The sequence below is a fragment of the Leptonychotes weddellii genome, chromosome 2 (genome assembly GCF_054177405.1).
Source record: "Leptonychotes weddellii isolate Sample4059 chromosome 2, ASM5417740v2, whole genome shotgun sequence".
NCBI classification, from domain to species: Eukaryota; Metazoa; Chordata; class Mammalia; order Carnivora; family Phocidae; genus Leptonychotes; species Leptonychotes weddellii.
This window is the reverse complement of record NC_138370.1, coordinates 39,191,518-39,208,504: the sequence shown is the minus strand read 5'-3', so window position 1 is coordinate 39,208,504 and position 16,987 is coordinate 39,191,518. Positions and strand designations below refer to the sequence as shown.

The window sequence follows — 16,987 nt, the reverse complement described above, 5'->3', positions numbered from 1 at the left end:
CAAGTGAGACCCTATGCACATCTCCAGAGCTCTCTGGGCAGCTCTCTCCTCTCCGGTCCTTTGCCACGAGCTCTAGCCTCCTTTGCTTTCCCAGACCCCAGCTCCATTTTCTCAACTCATGGAGACTGCCAGGCTCCACCAAGGTAGACCCTTCCTGTGCTGTCGCCTGGAAGTCCAGCCCAGGCAGTAAGTTGGGGCTCCTGTACAGCTTGCCTCATTTGTTACCCCTCTCTTGGGATTACTCTCCTGTGCTTCCTGATGTTCTATGTCTGAGAACCATTGTTGTGTACATTTTCTCATTTGTTTTTGTTTTTTTGTTTCTTTTGAAAACGTAAATTAGGTCCCTGTTACTCCACCTTGGCTGAAAGTGGAATATTTTTATTTCAAAGTATAACAGGCAAGGGAGAGAATGAATGACGGTCCCAGTATAAAAATGGGTAAAGATTAACAGACAATTCTCTAAAGAAATTCAAATGGCTTATAAACACATGAAAAATGTTCAAACCACATTAGTAAACTAAAAGTTTTCAAGTCATCTTTTTCTCCTATTAAGCTATTTTAAAAAGTACAGTTGAAGAGATGCGCAATTTAAAAGACTGTGTGTTAACAGACGGAGCATCATTGGAAATAAACTGTCAGGAAAAAATTCTAACTTATTTAAAGATAATAGATGACTTAGATATAATAGCATACTGATACTATTTGTGGCAAAAACAAAACACTTGGCTAAGATTATCTATTTAGTATTCTTTTTTTTTAATTTTTTTTTTATTTATTTATTTGTGAGAGAGAGAATGAGAGACAGAGAGCACGAGAGGGAGGAGGGTCAGAGGGAGAAGCAGACTCCCCGCTGAGCAGGGAGCCCGATGCGGGACTCGATCCCGGGACTCCAGGATCATGACCTGAGCCAAAGGCAGTCGCTTAACCGACTGAGCCACCCAGGCGCCCCTATCTATTTAGTATTCTTAAGTCCTAAAAAAGCATGATAGTCAATATATATTTAGGTCTGTTCAATAAGTACATATAAGTTCTACTGTAAACATATTTTAAAGAAATCAATAATTCAAAAGATGTTAGTTTATACTGATACTGGACTAAAAAAGTTTCTTCTCTAATAAAATCTTGCAAAAATTAAAAAAAAAAAAAGTACAGTTAATATGCAGGGTTTACCAAGTGTGGTAAATTAAAACCATTTATACTGCTGTTAAGTCCAAGTTAGTACACTTTCTGGATACTCAGCAATATGTATCAAAAAGGTAAAAAAAAAAAAAAAAAAAAAAAAAATCCTATTTTTTCATCCAGTAATTCTACCTACAGAAATTCATCTTAGAGGAAAAAAGTTTGTATTTACAGTGTATCAGTTCTAAGGTTGTTGCTCTCTCACATCTTCACAACTCTGAAATCTGAGTATATCCTACAGTTCATCATGTGTGACAGCTTGGTTCTAGCCTCTTTTCTTGGTGATACATAAAACCATGGTACATCTTACAGTCAACAGTGTTTAGGGTCCATGAAATATGCTATGTACAAGGAGTCATGCAAGTATGAGAACACAGCTAATACCCCGTGCACCTGTCATGATCAACACAGGGTGGGGGAAAAAAAAACCTACCTAGAAAAATGCATTAATTTACACCATGACACATCATTTAGTCCATTTCATGATTTTGAAGCATAATTATTATTCACACAAAACAGGTGAGGTCTGATGAAAATAGAAACAAGTTTGTTCCACTTTTCACACTTACAAGATTCTCCCCTTTGTCATCAAAATTTGGCTGTGATAACTGCAACTGCACAGGAACTGGTGATTGCTCAAGTAGCAGGGGACTGATACTACTTAAATCCTTTTTGCGGACAGGTGTTCCTCCTTTACGCAATGGAGTATTTGCTGGCAAGGACTCATCAAACACCTCAGGGCTTAGATCCTCTCCAAAAGTAACTCTCTTCCTCTTCCTGATATTTAGAAAAGCTGGCACTTTACAATTTTCTTGACCTTCTATAGATAATAAATGGATAGATAAAAAAAATTAGCCTATTTCTTATCTAAAAATGCATACCCTAGACTCTTTTAACATGATTAGATTTAGCTCTTATTTGTATAATAGAAAATACAGTTTGTAGAAAAAAGAAATGCAAAATGGAAAAGGTTAAGCAGTAGTTCTAAAATATGGTTAATAGATTTTAAAGTAAATTTTGCATAAATGTCTTAGAAGTTTACAAAATTGGAATATCAATTTCCTTTACAAGTATTGCCATTAAGCACAAATGGGCAGATGAAAGGGACAGACCAATTGGGAGGCTCTCCAAAGAGATTCCAGCCAACTGTTCTTCATTCCCATGTAATGTGAGAAGCATCGAGGCATTTAGCAGATCACTGAAAATACCACATACTAGATCAGATACTTCACAAGAAAATGAAATCCTCAGGCTTCAAAATAAATGTGAACTTTTTACCTGCTTTTTGTTCTTTGCAACAGTTTGCAAGATTTGAGATTAAGCTTGGATGAGTCCCATCATCACAGAGATTGTCACAGTGTTCCTAAACAAAATAAACGTCGGTGAATAATCTTACACATATAAATGCATATGCACAATCATTAAGAAAGGCCACTCTGAACTCCGGTCTTCCAAGGATAGATACTATGTAGCGTTGCAGATTACCCTTACTTTCATAATTGTTCTGGCTTAATGACATGAGCCACAAAGAAATACTGGATGCCCTAAACATTACTTTAGTAAATAGTATTTTAGGCCAAGATTAAAGAACAGAAATCCATAATATGGGCTAAACTCATTCCATCATTTTTAATCTGGCAAATGAAGATAACGAAAATGTGAGTGGCTAGTTCATACCACAGATGGCGTCAGATAAAACTGACTATCTACAGGTATAAGAATTGCACGGAAATAAGAAAACAAAAAGGTAAATGGCATGATGGGGTGTTTTGTCTTTTAAATATGGAAATCACACCTTTTCTAAGTGTGTAAACCTCCTGTCCACATTACTGTATTCTTAGGTTAGGAACAAGGAAAGAATGTAGTGTCTGTCCCTCTCTACTTCCCCAAAAGCTTAGAGAGTCAGCAAGCTGGGGAGGAGGGACAGTGCAAGTCCTGAAACACCAGACAGGGCCCCACTCCACACAGGGCCACTGGAGTGACGCAGGCGGGAGCCAGGGCTGTGGGCTCCATGAGTCACCTCCAAATCATCGCCTGCTTCCTAAACCCCGGACCAGCCCCTGCTCTCTACAGCTATTCATTTTCGCCAGTGCACCCAATTCCAGGAAGCAGCACCTTCTCTCAACAACTGTCCTGCCCCGAACAAACCTCCTTGAGCAGCTCTCAAGTCCATTTCATCTTCCTGACAAGGAAAATGCCCATACCAATATTTGTGAAATAAGTGAACGTAGAAAACAAAATTCTTGAGACCTTTTAGGCTATCTTCAATTAAAACAACCACGAAAATTTAGCAACAACTCAAACTGTATACACCTACAAACTTTGGAGAGCTCAGTAAAAAGATTGTTGATTATAAAAATCTTTGTATAATTTTAGTGGTAGGACTTGATGTTTGCTATGTGATGCTATTAATCAGTAAGGGTTATATGGATCATGGAGAGACGCGAAGTCTGTTTGAGAAAAATAAAACGAATACAAGATATGAATAAGCAGTGCTGCATAGAGACCCACATCAGCTCTTTAACCAGAAAAACTGTTAAACATTTAAAATAACCATTGACCATAACTATTCATGTCAATAGAAGGTGGTCTAGTTCATTTTGGCTTTAGAAACAGATGTGTAGGCATGGTTATATATTTAAATGCCTATGGATTGAAAAAAAAATTACTTCTCATTTGCCAGGCACTGGTGCTAATTTCATATTATTATCCCAGTTAATGCTCAAATTACCCGAAGGTAGTCACTAATATTGTCCTTTCAGAGATAAGGAAACCAGGGTACAAAAAGGGTACATAATTGGCACAGCTCTTAAACTTCAGAGGATCTGAAACCAGGCACTTGGGACTCCACAGCCCATCCTCTCAACCTCTCAGAGCACTTATAGCATGCCATGAATTTCAGTATCAGATTTATCTGGGTTCATTTAACAACCTCAAGCCTAAGTTTACTTAAAATGGGGCTAATATTCTCCTTGGAGTCTAGGCTGCATGTACATGATCTATGCCAGAACTGTCCATAGAAAGTACTCAATAAGGGGTGCATGGGTGGCTCAGTCCGTTAAACATCCGACGCAGGTCATGATCTCAGGGTCATGAGATGGAGCCCCGCGTCAGGCTCTGTGCTGAGTGTGGAGTCTGCTTAAGATTCTCTCTCCTCGTCTCCCTCTACCCTCCCTGCCACAACTCGTGTGCTCGCACGCTCATAAAAAAATTAAAAATAATAAAAAAAAAATACTCAATAAGTGCCAGCTAGTTCCCATCAACCTACTCTTAGCTCATACGAACTGAGTTTAGAGAAACATACATGCCTGTGAAAAAGCTATCTCTGAGACCAAATATTTTAGGTGGAAATAATTAACACACTTTAATAACTATGAAACTCTTATAATATACAGTCTACATATATTAAATTCTACAAGTTATATTCCATACTAAGGAAGGAAGAAAGGACGGAACTCTGCACAGTGCTCTAAGTAAGAAAAGGAGGGGTAAACATTTAGGGCAAGATATCTCCTTTGAAACCAGTAGGACATACAACAATTCACAAGAATCGCTTTAAGCCAAAATGAGTATTCAATTTGCTTTAGAAAAAGTAGCTCTAAACTTACCTGCAGGCCTTCTGGAAACAGCTTAACAGAGGGCTTCTTTAGCACAGAACGAAGTACAAAGGTCTCAGAGGATGGAATGTCCCTCTTACACTGTGGAGTGACCAGGGACCTGACTTGGGGAACGGTGTCTGTGCTCACTTCTGTAAAGTTCTCAATTGGAACAGCATCCCAAGCTCTTTTGCCCTCTATACACTCAGCAACCTTGACTCCTTCAAAGGAAACATGTAAACAAGAGAGAGACATCTGAATCAGGTTGTTCTACACCAAAAACATTATGTATTTGCAAAGAGAATAACACACTGTAAGAAGTCCTACCTTCATATATCCAGCTTAGGGAATGACATCTGGAATTTCATTTGGATATATAAAGAAGAGAAGTGGCGCTGGCCATAGCTTTCAGTTCAAATCTAACTACTGAGGGTAAAGGTAAGCAAGGAGTTTTGGCTCCCATGAATCTAAGGAAGTGCCCAGGCCTCGAGACCCCTGTGCCTGGCACCAGAAAACCAACGTGAGGTGAGCAATGAAGGAGGACCAATTTCACTGCTGGGGTCAGAGGCATTTCAGCACGCAAGGGTGGTAGGAGGGAGAAGATGGGAGGTGAGGAGAAAGAGGATTAAATCAAAATTGTATATGCTGTGTGTGCTCTCAAACAAGGCAAGGCTTCCTCCTGCATATTTTTTCTCACAAGAGAGAACTTCCTTATGATCGACATTTAAGAAATATGTATTGGGCACTTATGATGTGACAGGCACTCTTTTCTAGGTGCTAGAGAGACAACGATGAATAAAACACAAAAATCTCTGATACTTTGGGAGACAGACAGACAATATAGAGCACCTGGGAGGGGGAAAAAGGAGAGAGGGAGCTATGGCTGTTGAAGGGAAGCATAGTGTGAGGGACCCCTGTGCTGGAACTGTTCTCGATCTTGTCTGCAGTGTGGTCACATGAGTCTACACATGATAAAATTACATGGAACTAAATATACACAATGAATGGACGTAAAATGGGTGAAATCTGAAAAAAAGTCAGTGGACTGTATCAGTGTCAATTTCCTGCTTGTGACACTGTATGACCGCTACCCAAGATGTTACCCCGTGGGGAACCTGGCGGGACGGGACACTGAAACCGTTTAGATATGATTTTTGTACAGCTGCATGTGACTCTACAGTCACCTCAAAATAAAAAGTAAAAGAAATGTACAGGTAATAAGTAGTAATATGTGCCTTTAAAGGAAATAATGTCAAAATTAAGGGGATATGGCCGGATAAAGAGGGAGGGGGGAGTTGCTGTTTTGAGATGTTCAGGGATCAAGCAGGCATCTGAATGAAGTGAGGAAGTGAGCCATGCATATATCTAGGGAAGAACCTTACATGCATGAAGCCAAGTGCAGAGATCTGAGATGGTAATGTACCAGACACAAGAGGCAGAACAAGGCCAGTGTGGCTGGAACAGTGTGAGCAAGGAGAAGAGAGCTAAGAAGCTCCAAGAGAAGGCTAAGGACTAGGTCAGGTGTGGACTGGGTACAATTCTAAGTACAGTGGGAGGTCAATGAAAGATTTTGAGAAGGGGAATGACATAGTGTAGCTAGGATTTTAAAAGGAGCACCCTGGACACCATGTTGAAGACTCTAAAGAGGGGGGTCAGCAAGGATAGAAGCAGGGAAAGCACATAAGAGGAAACACAAAACAACCCAGGCAAGAGAAGGTGGGAGCCTGGGCCATAGTGATAATAGTTAGGAGGTGGGAAGTGGTTAGACATTTGATATACCGTCAAGATAAAACCAACAGCATTTGTTAATGGGACTGAAGTTTAACTTTATTTATTTGAGAGAGGGAGAGAGAGAGAGAAACTCAAGCAGACCCCCTGCTGAGTGTGGAGCCCAACACAGGCTCAATCCCAGGACTGTGAGATCACAACCTGAGCCGAAATCAAGAGCCAGACATTTAACCGACTGAGCCACCCGTCCGCCCCTGCAAGTTTAACCTTTAAAAGGGGGGAGCCAAGGTTACTCCAAGGTTTTTGATGCAAGCAATTGGGTGAATTGAGATGAAAGACCAAAAAAAAAGAGATGAGCAGACTGGGGAAGGAAAAATAGTCAAGACCTTTTTGAGTATGTTAAGTCTGAGATGTTTATTAGACATTCCTATGGAGACCAGAAAAGGCAGTTGGGCACTTAAGAGTTCAGGAAAGAGGCCAAGGACAGGTATTTAAATTTTGAAGCCAACAGCATGCAGACAGTACTGAATGCTGTGGGAATGCCCATGATCACCTAGGGAGTGAGTGCAGAGAGAAAAAGTCCAAGCACCAAACCCGGGGCATTCAAATGTTTAACAGTTAAAGGATGGAAGAGAAGGAATAAGAAAAAACAGACAAATAAGGAATGGTGAATTAAACAGGGAAAACAAGAGAGAATGGTGTCCCGATGCCCAGTGAAGAAATGGTTTCTCCCAGGAGTGCACCGGCAGCTGTGCCTGCCACGCTGGGACCCTGAGGAGAGGGTCTGTTGGAGTGACTAACAGAATGGCAATGAAGCGGTGACCAAGGCCCGTTTGGAGCTGCAGCAAGCAAGAATGGGAGGCGAGGAGACCGAGTGCAACCTGTGCTTAAAGGGAGCTCTGCCATAGAGGAAAGCAAGGAAATGGAGTTTTGGCTGGAAGGAAATCCGGGGACAAGGGCCAGTTTAAGACTGCAGATAATAAAGCACATTGTATGTTAATGGGAGAAATGCACAACTCAGAAAAGAGGGGACACCTCAGGCAGAAGGTCCTCAAAGAGGGAAGGGACCACCATGAAGGGGTTGGCCTTGGATCAGAGGACAGAGGATCTACTATAACAGGAGGAAAGGGGGGAGGGGCACGCTTGTTCGGAGCTGCATTAGCGTGTGGTGGTGAGTGGCCCAGGCCATTTGCTTCAGACATCTTTCGTTCTCTCGGTGACAGAAGCAGCCAGGGACGACGAAGGGGCACCAGGGAACTTTATCTCAGTCATTCCTGACTAGGGCTGCCAGATTTAGCAAATACAAATCCATGAGGCCCAGGTCAATTTTGAATTATATCTAATTATTTATGTGTATGTATGTTGATATAAAAGAAAAACACTGCATGAAACATACTTATACTGTGTAAAGCAAAAACACTGCGGGATTTAAAATGAATATAAAAGTAATATAGACGATATCTATAGTGTAAAAGACCATAAAAGACATGGGTGGGTGGACAGGAAATAGAAACTTTACAAACTGTCTAGATCTATTTCCCCTAACACCAACTCTTTTTGGGTTCCAGGACCCAATGCTAACTTGGGGGAAGGGATTCTCCTACACAGTGCCACCAAGCAATTCTCAGACACCAGGAGGGTATCCAAGAATTCAACCCAAGTCTGACCCTACCCAGAGACAGCATCAGGTTCCACAGGTTAAGGGCTCAGTCCTACAAGAACTTCCCCAACCCCCATTTAAGATGCCAGTCCCAAGTCCTAGGCTGTCACCTGTGCCTCTGACCGACGTGCTACAGACTGGAGGTTCCAACAACCTCCTCCTTGGACTTCAGATACCAGTCACAAGTCCAGATTGCTACCTAAACTTCTGACTGAGTGACTATCAATCAAGAGGTTCTCTTAGACAATGGACTCTGAAAAACAAACTGAGGGTTCTAGAGGGGAGGGAGGTGGGAGGATGGGTTAGCCTGGTGATGGGTCTTAAAGAGGGCACGTTCTGCATGGAGCACTGGGTGTTATACGCAAACAATGAATCATGGAACACTACATCTAAAACTAATGATGTAATGTATGGTGATTAACATAACATAATAATAAAAAAGAGGTTCTTTTAATTTTTTTTAATTTGCCAGAGCAGCTCACAGAACTCAGGAAAACACTGTGTTTACGAGTTTATTAAAGGAAATGAGAAAGGATACGAATCAACGGCCAGAGGATGAAAACAAAGGAGAGGTCTGCGGAAGAGGTACAGAGCTTTCATGACCTCTCTAGAAGTAACACTCTCCCCACATTTCCATGTGTTCACCAACCAGGACACTCTCTGAACCCTGTGTTTCTGAATTTTTATAGGGGCTTCATTCCATGGCCATGACCGATAACGTCATTGGCTGATTCAACCTCCAGCCCCAATACCCTCCTCAGAAGTCAGGGGTGGGGCTTAAAGTTCCACCCTCCAATCACATGGTTTGGTCCTCCTGGCAACCAGCCCCCCCCCCCGGGTGGGGTCCAAAAGTCACCTTCATTAGTAGTAGTAAGACACCCATGTCACCTTTATAGCTATAAAGTATTTTCAGGAACTGTGGATGAAGACCAGATCTATTGGAAAACTGTGTATTTGGTCATCTGAATATTATTAATATTTATTCATTCAATATTCATTTAGATAACCAATATATACTTTTTTATAAATCATTATATCACACTTTTACATAAAGTTGTACAATATCAACTCTAAGTGGACTGAAAGGTTAAGGATGTATCTTGCAATCCCTAGGGTAACCTTAACAAAAAAGATGCAATGAGGTATAGTTTAAAAGGTTATGTGTAGGGGCGTCTGGTTGGCTCAGTCAGTAGTCCAGCAACTTTTGATTACTTACAGCAACTTTTGATCTCGGGGACATGAGTTCGAGCCCCATGTGAGGATTAGAGCTTACTTTAAAAAATTTTAAATATTAAAAAATAAATAAAAGATAATAGATAAGTGGATTTCCAAAAAGAGTATTTCAAATAACCCCCAAAAAAGACAGGAGAAGGGAAACAGAGGAACAAAAATCAGAACAGGAAATGCATGAAAAAATGATAGATCTTTTTTTTTTTAAAGATTTTATTTATTTATTTGACACAGAGACTGAAAGTGAGAGAGGGAACACAAGCAGGAGGAGCGGGAGAGGGAGAAGCAGGCTTCCCGTGGAGTAGGGAGCCCGACGCGGGGCTCGATCCCAGGACCCGAAGGCAGACGCTTAACGACTGAACCACCTAGGCACCCCAAAAACGGTAGATTTATAAATCAAACCATCTCAATAATGACTTGAAAGGTTAGTGGGCCAAATACCCCCATGGAAAGGCAGAGGCTCTCAGAATGGATAAAAAAGCAAGACCTAACTATATGTCTCTAAGTTTTACTTTAAAGATAAAGACACAGGTAGGTCGATAGTAAACCTAATACCTTACTGGTGACTTTCACTCAATACAAACATACTGATTTGGGGAAAGTTTTGAATGCTGGTCCCTTTCCACACACTTAAAAAACAACAACAAAAACAACACACATGTAGTGTTTTCTCTTACAGAATACATGTTACATGTTCATCCTGTTTTTTTATAACAGATTCTGTCAACTTGGAAATATTTCACTCACTCTTATCAGTTGCAGTTTAAGAAAAAAAAAAGTCATCTCTCCTATAACTAGAATTCGGAAACATTTCTACTAGACTGAGAGCTCCGGCACTGCTTCAGTTTTCCCGAAGTTTAGCACATAGGTAAACCAACCATAAATGTCTGTTGAACATATGTTTCAACAGGTGAACTGGGTACTAAGGAAAGATTAAATACTTACCACTTGAAGCCTCTGTGAGCTCGGAAAGTGAAACAGACTCTCCAACTAAATATCCAGACTGTGTTAAACCAGATTCAAAAGATTTCTTGGGGGGGATAAAATTAAAGAAATATTAAGTCTTATTACTTACAGGAGTACTGAGATCTTTGTAAAGATTTAAGCATTACAGATTATCTACGGCTCTGATGTTAAACCAATCAATCATTTCTTACCATTAGGAAAGCATACAAGAATTGAACTAAAAACAGAGTACTCACTGTAACTGCAGCCTAAACATCCTACGAAACAAATTTCAGCTCCCTAGGAAAAGTTTATAGGATAAGTTAATGGATAAGTGGATTTCCAAAAAGAGTATTTCAAATAAACCCCAAAAAAGACAGGAGAAGGGAAACAGAGGAACAAAAATCAGAACAGGAAATGCATGAAACATTTTTGTTTTCAAACATTTTGTTTTTGTTGCCTCATTGTTTGAAGTCTAGAAAACTATATTGATTAATTTTAAAGGGGGAAATTCTCAAAAATAATGAAAAATGGGGGTGTCTGGGTGGCACAGTGGGTTAAGCATCCAACTCTTGGTTTCGGCTCAGGTCATGATCTCAGAGTTGTGAGATCGAGCCCCATGCCGGGCTCCATGCTCAGTGTGGAGTCTGCTTGAGATTCTCTCTCCCTCTGCTTCTACCCCTCCCACTCGTGCTCTCTCCCACACCCTTTCTCTAAAAGAAATAAATCTTAAAAAAAATAACAAAAAATGTTATGCAATTATTAAAAAAGGTATCAATAGCTAGGATAGGAAAATCATTAATGGCTAGGATAGAAAACACATTCTTATTAATGTGGACACCATTTCTAAATCATGGTGTATGTCCAAATAATCAAAGTTCTGATGAGAAACTATTGGTTTTGCCGGATGATGATTTCATATCAACTAGAAAAAAGCAGAGGGAGCAGAGATTATAAGTGACTCTAAGCTACAAACAAAACTTACTGAACCCCGAAGAATCTTACTATCAAACATTTATTATGCCAGTCCAAATAAGATCAATAGGATATTTACTGAATCTTTGTGACAGAGAAGTTACAGAAAAAAAGTTTCAGATATAATGGTGTCAGGGGTCTCCTCTCACTAAAGACATGGGAACCAGCTGTGTCACACCAGAACTAAAGCAAGGAAAGCCAGTGATGAGAGAACCAGCTTCCTGTTTACATGGGACTGAAGGTCAAGGATCCTCAATAGTAGTATTTAATTCACATTGCTTAAGATCTTTTGATAATCTTAACAGGCTTTAGGTAGTTATAAACAACAAAAATCCCTACACCTACTTGAAAGAAGTGAGCAGAGCAAAGGAGAAATTGCTAAATAGCACCAGTTTTAAACCAGTTAGGGGCAGAAAGTCCGGAAGTGCAAGACCCCCCAGACATGAGCTGCACAGCCCATACAGAATCTTCAACTGATTTGCCAGTTGTGTAAATAATAAGCTCCTGTGTCTGCCTCCTCCAGCGGACTAAAAGCTGCTCAAGGGCAGGACCATGATTCCCCCACAGTTGTACCATCAGTATCTAGAACAATACCTTGCAAGCATAAGACCACAAGGCTTAATATTTTCATTAAGTGTTTTTCATAACCAAAAGCAACATATTAATCAAAACTGTCTAACCAATAAGCTAACCACCAGTAAAAAAAACTTAACAAGTAGGACATACATACACACACAGCATACTTTAAAACTCAGCTACAATATAAAAATACAAGGTACCATTGCTGAAAAAGGGTTCTGACAGTCTTAAAACGGTCTAGCCAGAAAACCAAAGCTTCATTTTCCTAGGATTCTGGTCAGTGAGTTACCTCAGAAAAACCTGCAGGAGCAGTTTCAACAGCACACATTTTGCCTGTATTAGGAGAAGTGACACCACTGAATATCTGAACTGCATCAGTTAGATTTTCATCAAAGTCGCTCTGGTAGGATATCCTTCGACGTTTGGATGATAAGTTCGCAGGGAACTCAGACTCTTGACATTCACCAAGACTTTCTTTTTTGACTATATGTATAAACATAACACAGGCAAAAATACTTTCTTTTACTATATCACTTTTAAATTTTGCACATAATAATTTCACTAAAATGTAATGCTTGAATCTAAATACTTTATCAATTAAAAGTACATTTTTCTATTTAGAAGAAATCTAACTGAAAGGTAAGAGAACATCACTACTAAAAGGATAATAAACATTATTAAAATTTTTTTCTAGACTTTAAAAATGTACAAAGATATGCTAATATGCATTTCCATTTCTGATATATCATCTCACTCTATTTTAAAATTTACAATGAAACCTTTTCTTTTGAACTTTTTTTTTTTTTTTTTAAGATTTATTTATTTGAGAGAAAGAGCTCATGTGAGCAGGTGGAGGGGCAGAGGGAGAGGGAGAAGCAGGATCCCCACTCAGCAGGGAGCCCGATGTGGGGCTCAATCCTAGGACGCTGGGATCATGACCTGAAACCGAAGGCAGATGCTTAACGACTGAGTCACCCAGGGGCCCCTCTTTTGAACATTTTAAAGGATGTGGTTATGTTCTAATACGGGTTCTGCTTTGACTGTGTATGATTTTATGAAACATACAGCCAAAATGTGCCTCAGTTCTTCCCAGCTACAAAAAGTGAATTTAATTGTCTGCAGAACTAGAGCAATCATGTTAGTAAAATATTTTAAAATGCAGGTCAGAAGTGAATAGGTAAGTTACAAACTACAAACACAAATGAGTACATCGGAGTGGGTCACGCACTGGAGAGGTAGATGAACGGGACTTGTTTTGAGTAACAGTGCACTGCATGTAAGGAGGTGTTGAAATGTACTTGAAGATTCAGGTTCAAGAAACCAAAACAAAATCATTTGGAACCTCAGGGTGCAAAACACCAGAGGAATGGTTATGATGATTATGGTAATGCCAAGATTTTGTCTAATTCTGGTGTTTCAAATGCCTTGTGATTGGAAAATCAGAAGTGACAGGAGAAAGTAACCAAATGAATTACAATCTAAAAGTTATGGTAAAGAAGAGGACAGGCTATTAAGATGTCAGATTAGATATATCTTTTTATAACATCAGGGTTGGGTGTTTGTTATTCATAGAAATGCTTGCCAAGCTTAATAAGCAACCTCTAAAAATCAAGGTTTAAATGCTCAAATTTGTCACATGCCCTTATTCTAACAACGAAACCAACCAACCGGTTCTGACGCGTTAACATTTAAAACTCAATTGTGGCCATGCGGAAGTGTAGGCTCAGGAATGCCTGAAAAATCAGGTTTTTTCAAGACAAACCAGAAATCTAAATTTTTGTGTGAAATTTCCCAAATTTGAAATGTTAGCCTCCATTTAAAAATACAGCTCTGCTTAGAAAAGACTGCCTTCACACTGTAAAACTAAATCTTTTTCATACCTCACATGCTTGTCTGAATAAATCCTGAAGTCCAAACGGACTAAATTCTTTCTACTCACTTGAGCCTGTGGTCTTGAACTCTCCTTCTGCCTCTGAGAATTCAGGACGGTCAATCATGTTTTCATTCTCCTTTATGCAGTGAAAAGCGGACTGGAAGGCAGACATTCGCTCCCTTAAAGAATTAACATTTCGATACAGTACAGGACTGCCCTGTTAAAATACAGAGACATGGAGGGTATTATAAATGAAATCAAGCACAGTGTCTCTATTCTAGGCCTATAACCACTGCATCCAGGACAAAATACATAAAGGCTATTTGAAGATCAGAGGTAATAAATGAGTGTTGCAGAGCCTCTTCTCCCTTGAATCACGTATATTCTGTTTGAATATTTCGGGTGCTGCCATCATCCTAGTTTCTCCTCTGCTCCTCCCTCGGTTTTTAACCCGAGCACAGAGAACAGCTGTGTGGTATGTCTAGACGTGTAGCTACAGCCTGGATCAATACTGTTATTAGTCAGGCCATGCACATGACAGAAGTCTGGAGTAGGTGGGGAAGAGCTTTAAAAAAGCACCCGTGCAAAACACATCCCCAAATATTTGGGGGCTAAACAACTCTTTAAAAGGATTCTTTCTGGGGAGCTTAAGGCCTCTCTTTTAGAGTCCATAACCTGAAACAGCCTCAGCGAATCAAACTGGAAAGGAAAAGAAGTTGAGCACAAAAATGTTCAATCCAAGCTAGTCTGACTGCCTATTTCCATCCATACACACCCTCTCCCCAAGAGGCCAGGACAAGACACAGATGTTCTGTAGCAGCTCAGATACCCACCTTCACACTTACCCTCTCCCCAGCTAAATTTTCCTGATTTCATGGGACCTTACTTCCTTAGCACTAAACGCTGACCATTCGCGAAAACCACAAAGCTGAACAGTTAGATGGTTTAAGTACAAGAGCGCTCTGGAAACTCTAACAGGGTTTTAGCCAAGGAGTCATCAAATGAAATTGACACTGGCAGGGACCGAAGTGCCAGATACATGCAAGTAACATATAATTGAAGAGTTCTGTTACCCATATATCATTAAGTTCTCTATCCAGGTTTTTTTTCCCCCTTTACTATTTAGACTAACATATTTCCACTAATTTGGAGCTTGTAACAATTTAAAAATTACACCAACAGACAAAAGTAAAAAATTACCTCCCTTTATGATATCATATGGAGGAAAATCAGTTAAAAGCTTGAAGCCATGTTTGATGCTGGATCTACTCACACTTGATTCTATTCCCAGTTAAATACATTCACAAAGCAGACTGTTACATAATAGAGTATTTTAAATCCAAATATGGTTGATGATGTAAAACCTTTATGACATAACACGTAACACTCATAAAAAGCTGGTGGCCAACTCTTCTCCAGGAGATATGGAGAAAAGAAACGGATTATCCCAAACTCATACAATTTACCTCCAATGGGCTTTTTTTTTGTACTCCTATGTGAACACGGTAGGGGTAGGTTTAATGTCCTAGAAATTTAAAGCACTCTGAAATGCTGCCTAAAACAAATGAAAGGTCCCTAGTTTGAATCATTTTTCTCTATTTCCTGATGGAGACCAGGAATATACAAGGGAAATGAAACATTCAAAATGTATTGCTTTCTTCTTTTGTCTTATGAACCTTGTCAGTCAACAACATTCCTGCCACATACCAGATAGTGTTCCAAGGGCTCAGGACATGGCGGGGCGGGGGGACGGATTACATTCTGGACTGAAATTCTGAAAACATATTAATATAGTTTCAGGTACAAGAAGTGCTAGTGAGAAGATGAAAAAGAAACATGATGAAGTAAAAGTGCTGCTTTGACTTGAGTCAGAAGAGCATCCTATCTCAAGCAATAGCTGAGCTGAAACCAAAACAATGAGAAAGTGGTGGTGGAGCAAAGATGTAGGAGGAGAAAGGCATTCTGCAATAACAAAAGCTTAAGATGGAAACAGGATACAGCAGGAAAAAAAGCCACCATGACCAGGAAACGGAAGGAGATGGGGACATGAGGCTAATGGCAGGCAAGGCTCATATCAGGAAGGGTGACAGAGGCTTCAAAGAAGGGGTCTGGGTTTAATTCAAGGCATAACAGAAAGCCATTGGAAGGTTTTAAGCAGCAGAAGAAATGATCTGAGTTAGTCTATGTCTGACGGCTCTGTGGGATGCTGGGTGGATTAGGGAAGGAGGCCAGTTAGGACGTAGCAGTTGGGGGCGCCTGGGTGGCTCAGTTGGTTAAGCGACTGCCTTCGGCTCAGGTCATGATCCCAGGGTCCTGGGATCGAGTCCCACATCGGGCTCCCGGCTTAGCGGGGAGCCTGCTTCTCCCTCTGACCCTCTCCTCTCTCATGCTGTTTCTCTCTTGCTCGCTCTCTAATAAATAAATAAATAAAATCTTTAAAAAAAAAAAAAAGGACGTAGCAGTTGGTAATCTAGGCAGGACTCACATTAGGGTTATAGAAGTGGAGCTGTGGGACATGAGGACTTACAGAAAGGTTTCTGATAGGTAGTGATGGGCTGGATGTGGAAGAAAGGAACCAGGAAGATTGATAGGTAGTTGGCCTGAACAACTAGATAATGGTGGCACGTACTATGACTGGGAATTGGGCTGGAGGATCTGGTGGGGAGAAGAAATGTACAGTTTGGTTGGGGCCAAATGCTTATTAAAACACCCAAGTGAAGATGTTGAATAGGCAACTGAATATTTCACAAAGTCTGGAGTTCTAGGAAGCTCTGGGCCAAAGTTAGACATTTTGGAGTCAGTCTACAGCTGATGCTGGAAGCCACGGAAAGGGATTAGGTTGCCTAAGGAAAGCAAACAAAAGGGGGCAGAGGGGAACCGTGGGGCCCTCAAGCATTTCTGAGGAAAAACTAGAAGGGGTAGAATTAGCACATGAAACACACAGGGAATGACCAACAACACAGAAGGAAAATTAGGTCAGTACAGAATCCCAGAAACCAAGTGCAGAAAGTGTTTCAAGGAGGGAGTGGTCGAATATATCAAAAGCTGGGGAAAGGCTGAGTAAAATGCAAACTTAGATTTAATCTTTGTCTTGGCAAGGGATCAACGGTGACAAGAGTCTTCTTGACCGAGTGGTAGAAACAAAAGCCCAGTTGGAATGGCCAGCAGTCGCGGAGGGGATGGGAGAAGGGAAGAGGAGCAAGACAGGAAAGACAACACGTT

The 16,987-nt window shown here is 40.5% G+C and overlaps 1 protein-coding gene across 7 annotated transcripts in view; it reads right to left on the bottom strand.

Moving 5' to 3' along the window:
* Positions 1-16,987, bottom strand: part of CDCA2 (cell division cycle associated 2) — a 47,856-nt gene that overhangs the window by 22,592 nt on the left and 8,277 nt on the right. For all 7 annotated transcript variants that reach the window (XM_081810332.1, XM_081810328.1, XM_081810337.1 and 4 more), the window contains 6 exons: positions 13,832-13,982; positions 12,182-12,375; positions 10,339-10,423; positions 4,788-4,996; positions 2,458-2,542; positions 1,749-1,999 (listed from right to left, as the gene is read on the bottom strand). In XM_081810332.1, coding sequence (XP_081666458.1) covers positions 1,749-1,999; positions 2,458-2,542; positions 4,788-4,996; positions 10,339-10,423; positions 12,182-12,375; positions 13,832-13,982 — 975 coding nt within the window. The remainder of the gene's footprint in view (positions 1-1,748; positions 2,000-2,457; positions 2,543-4,787; positions 4,997-10,338; positions 10,424-12,181; positions 12,376-13,831; positions 13,983-16,987) is intronic.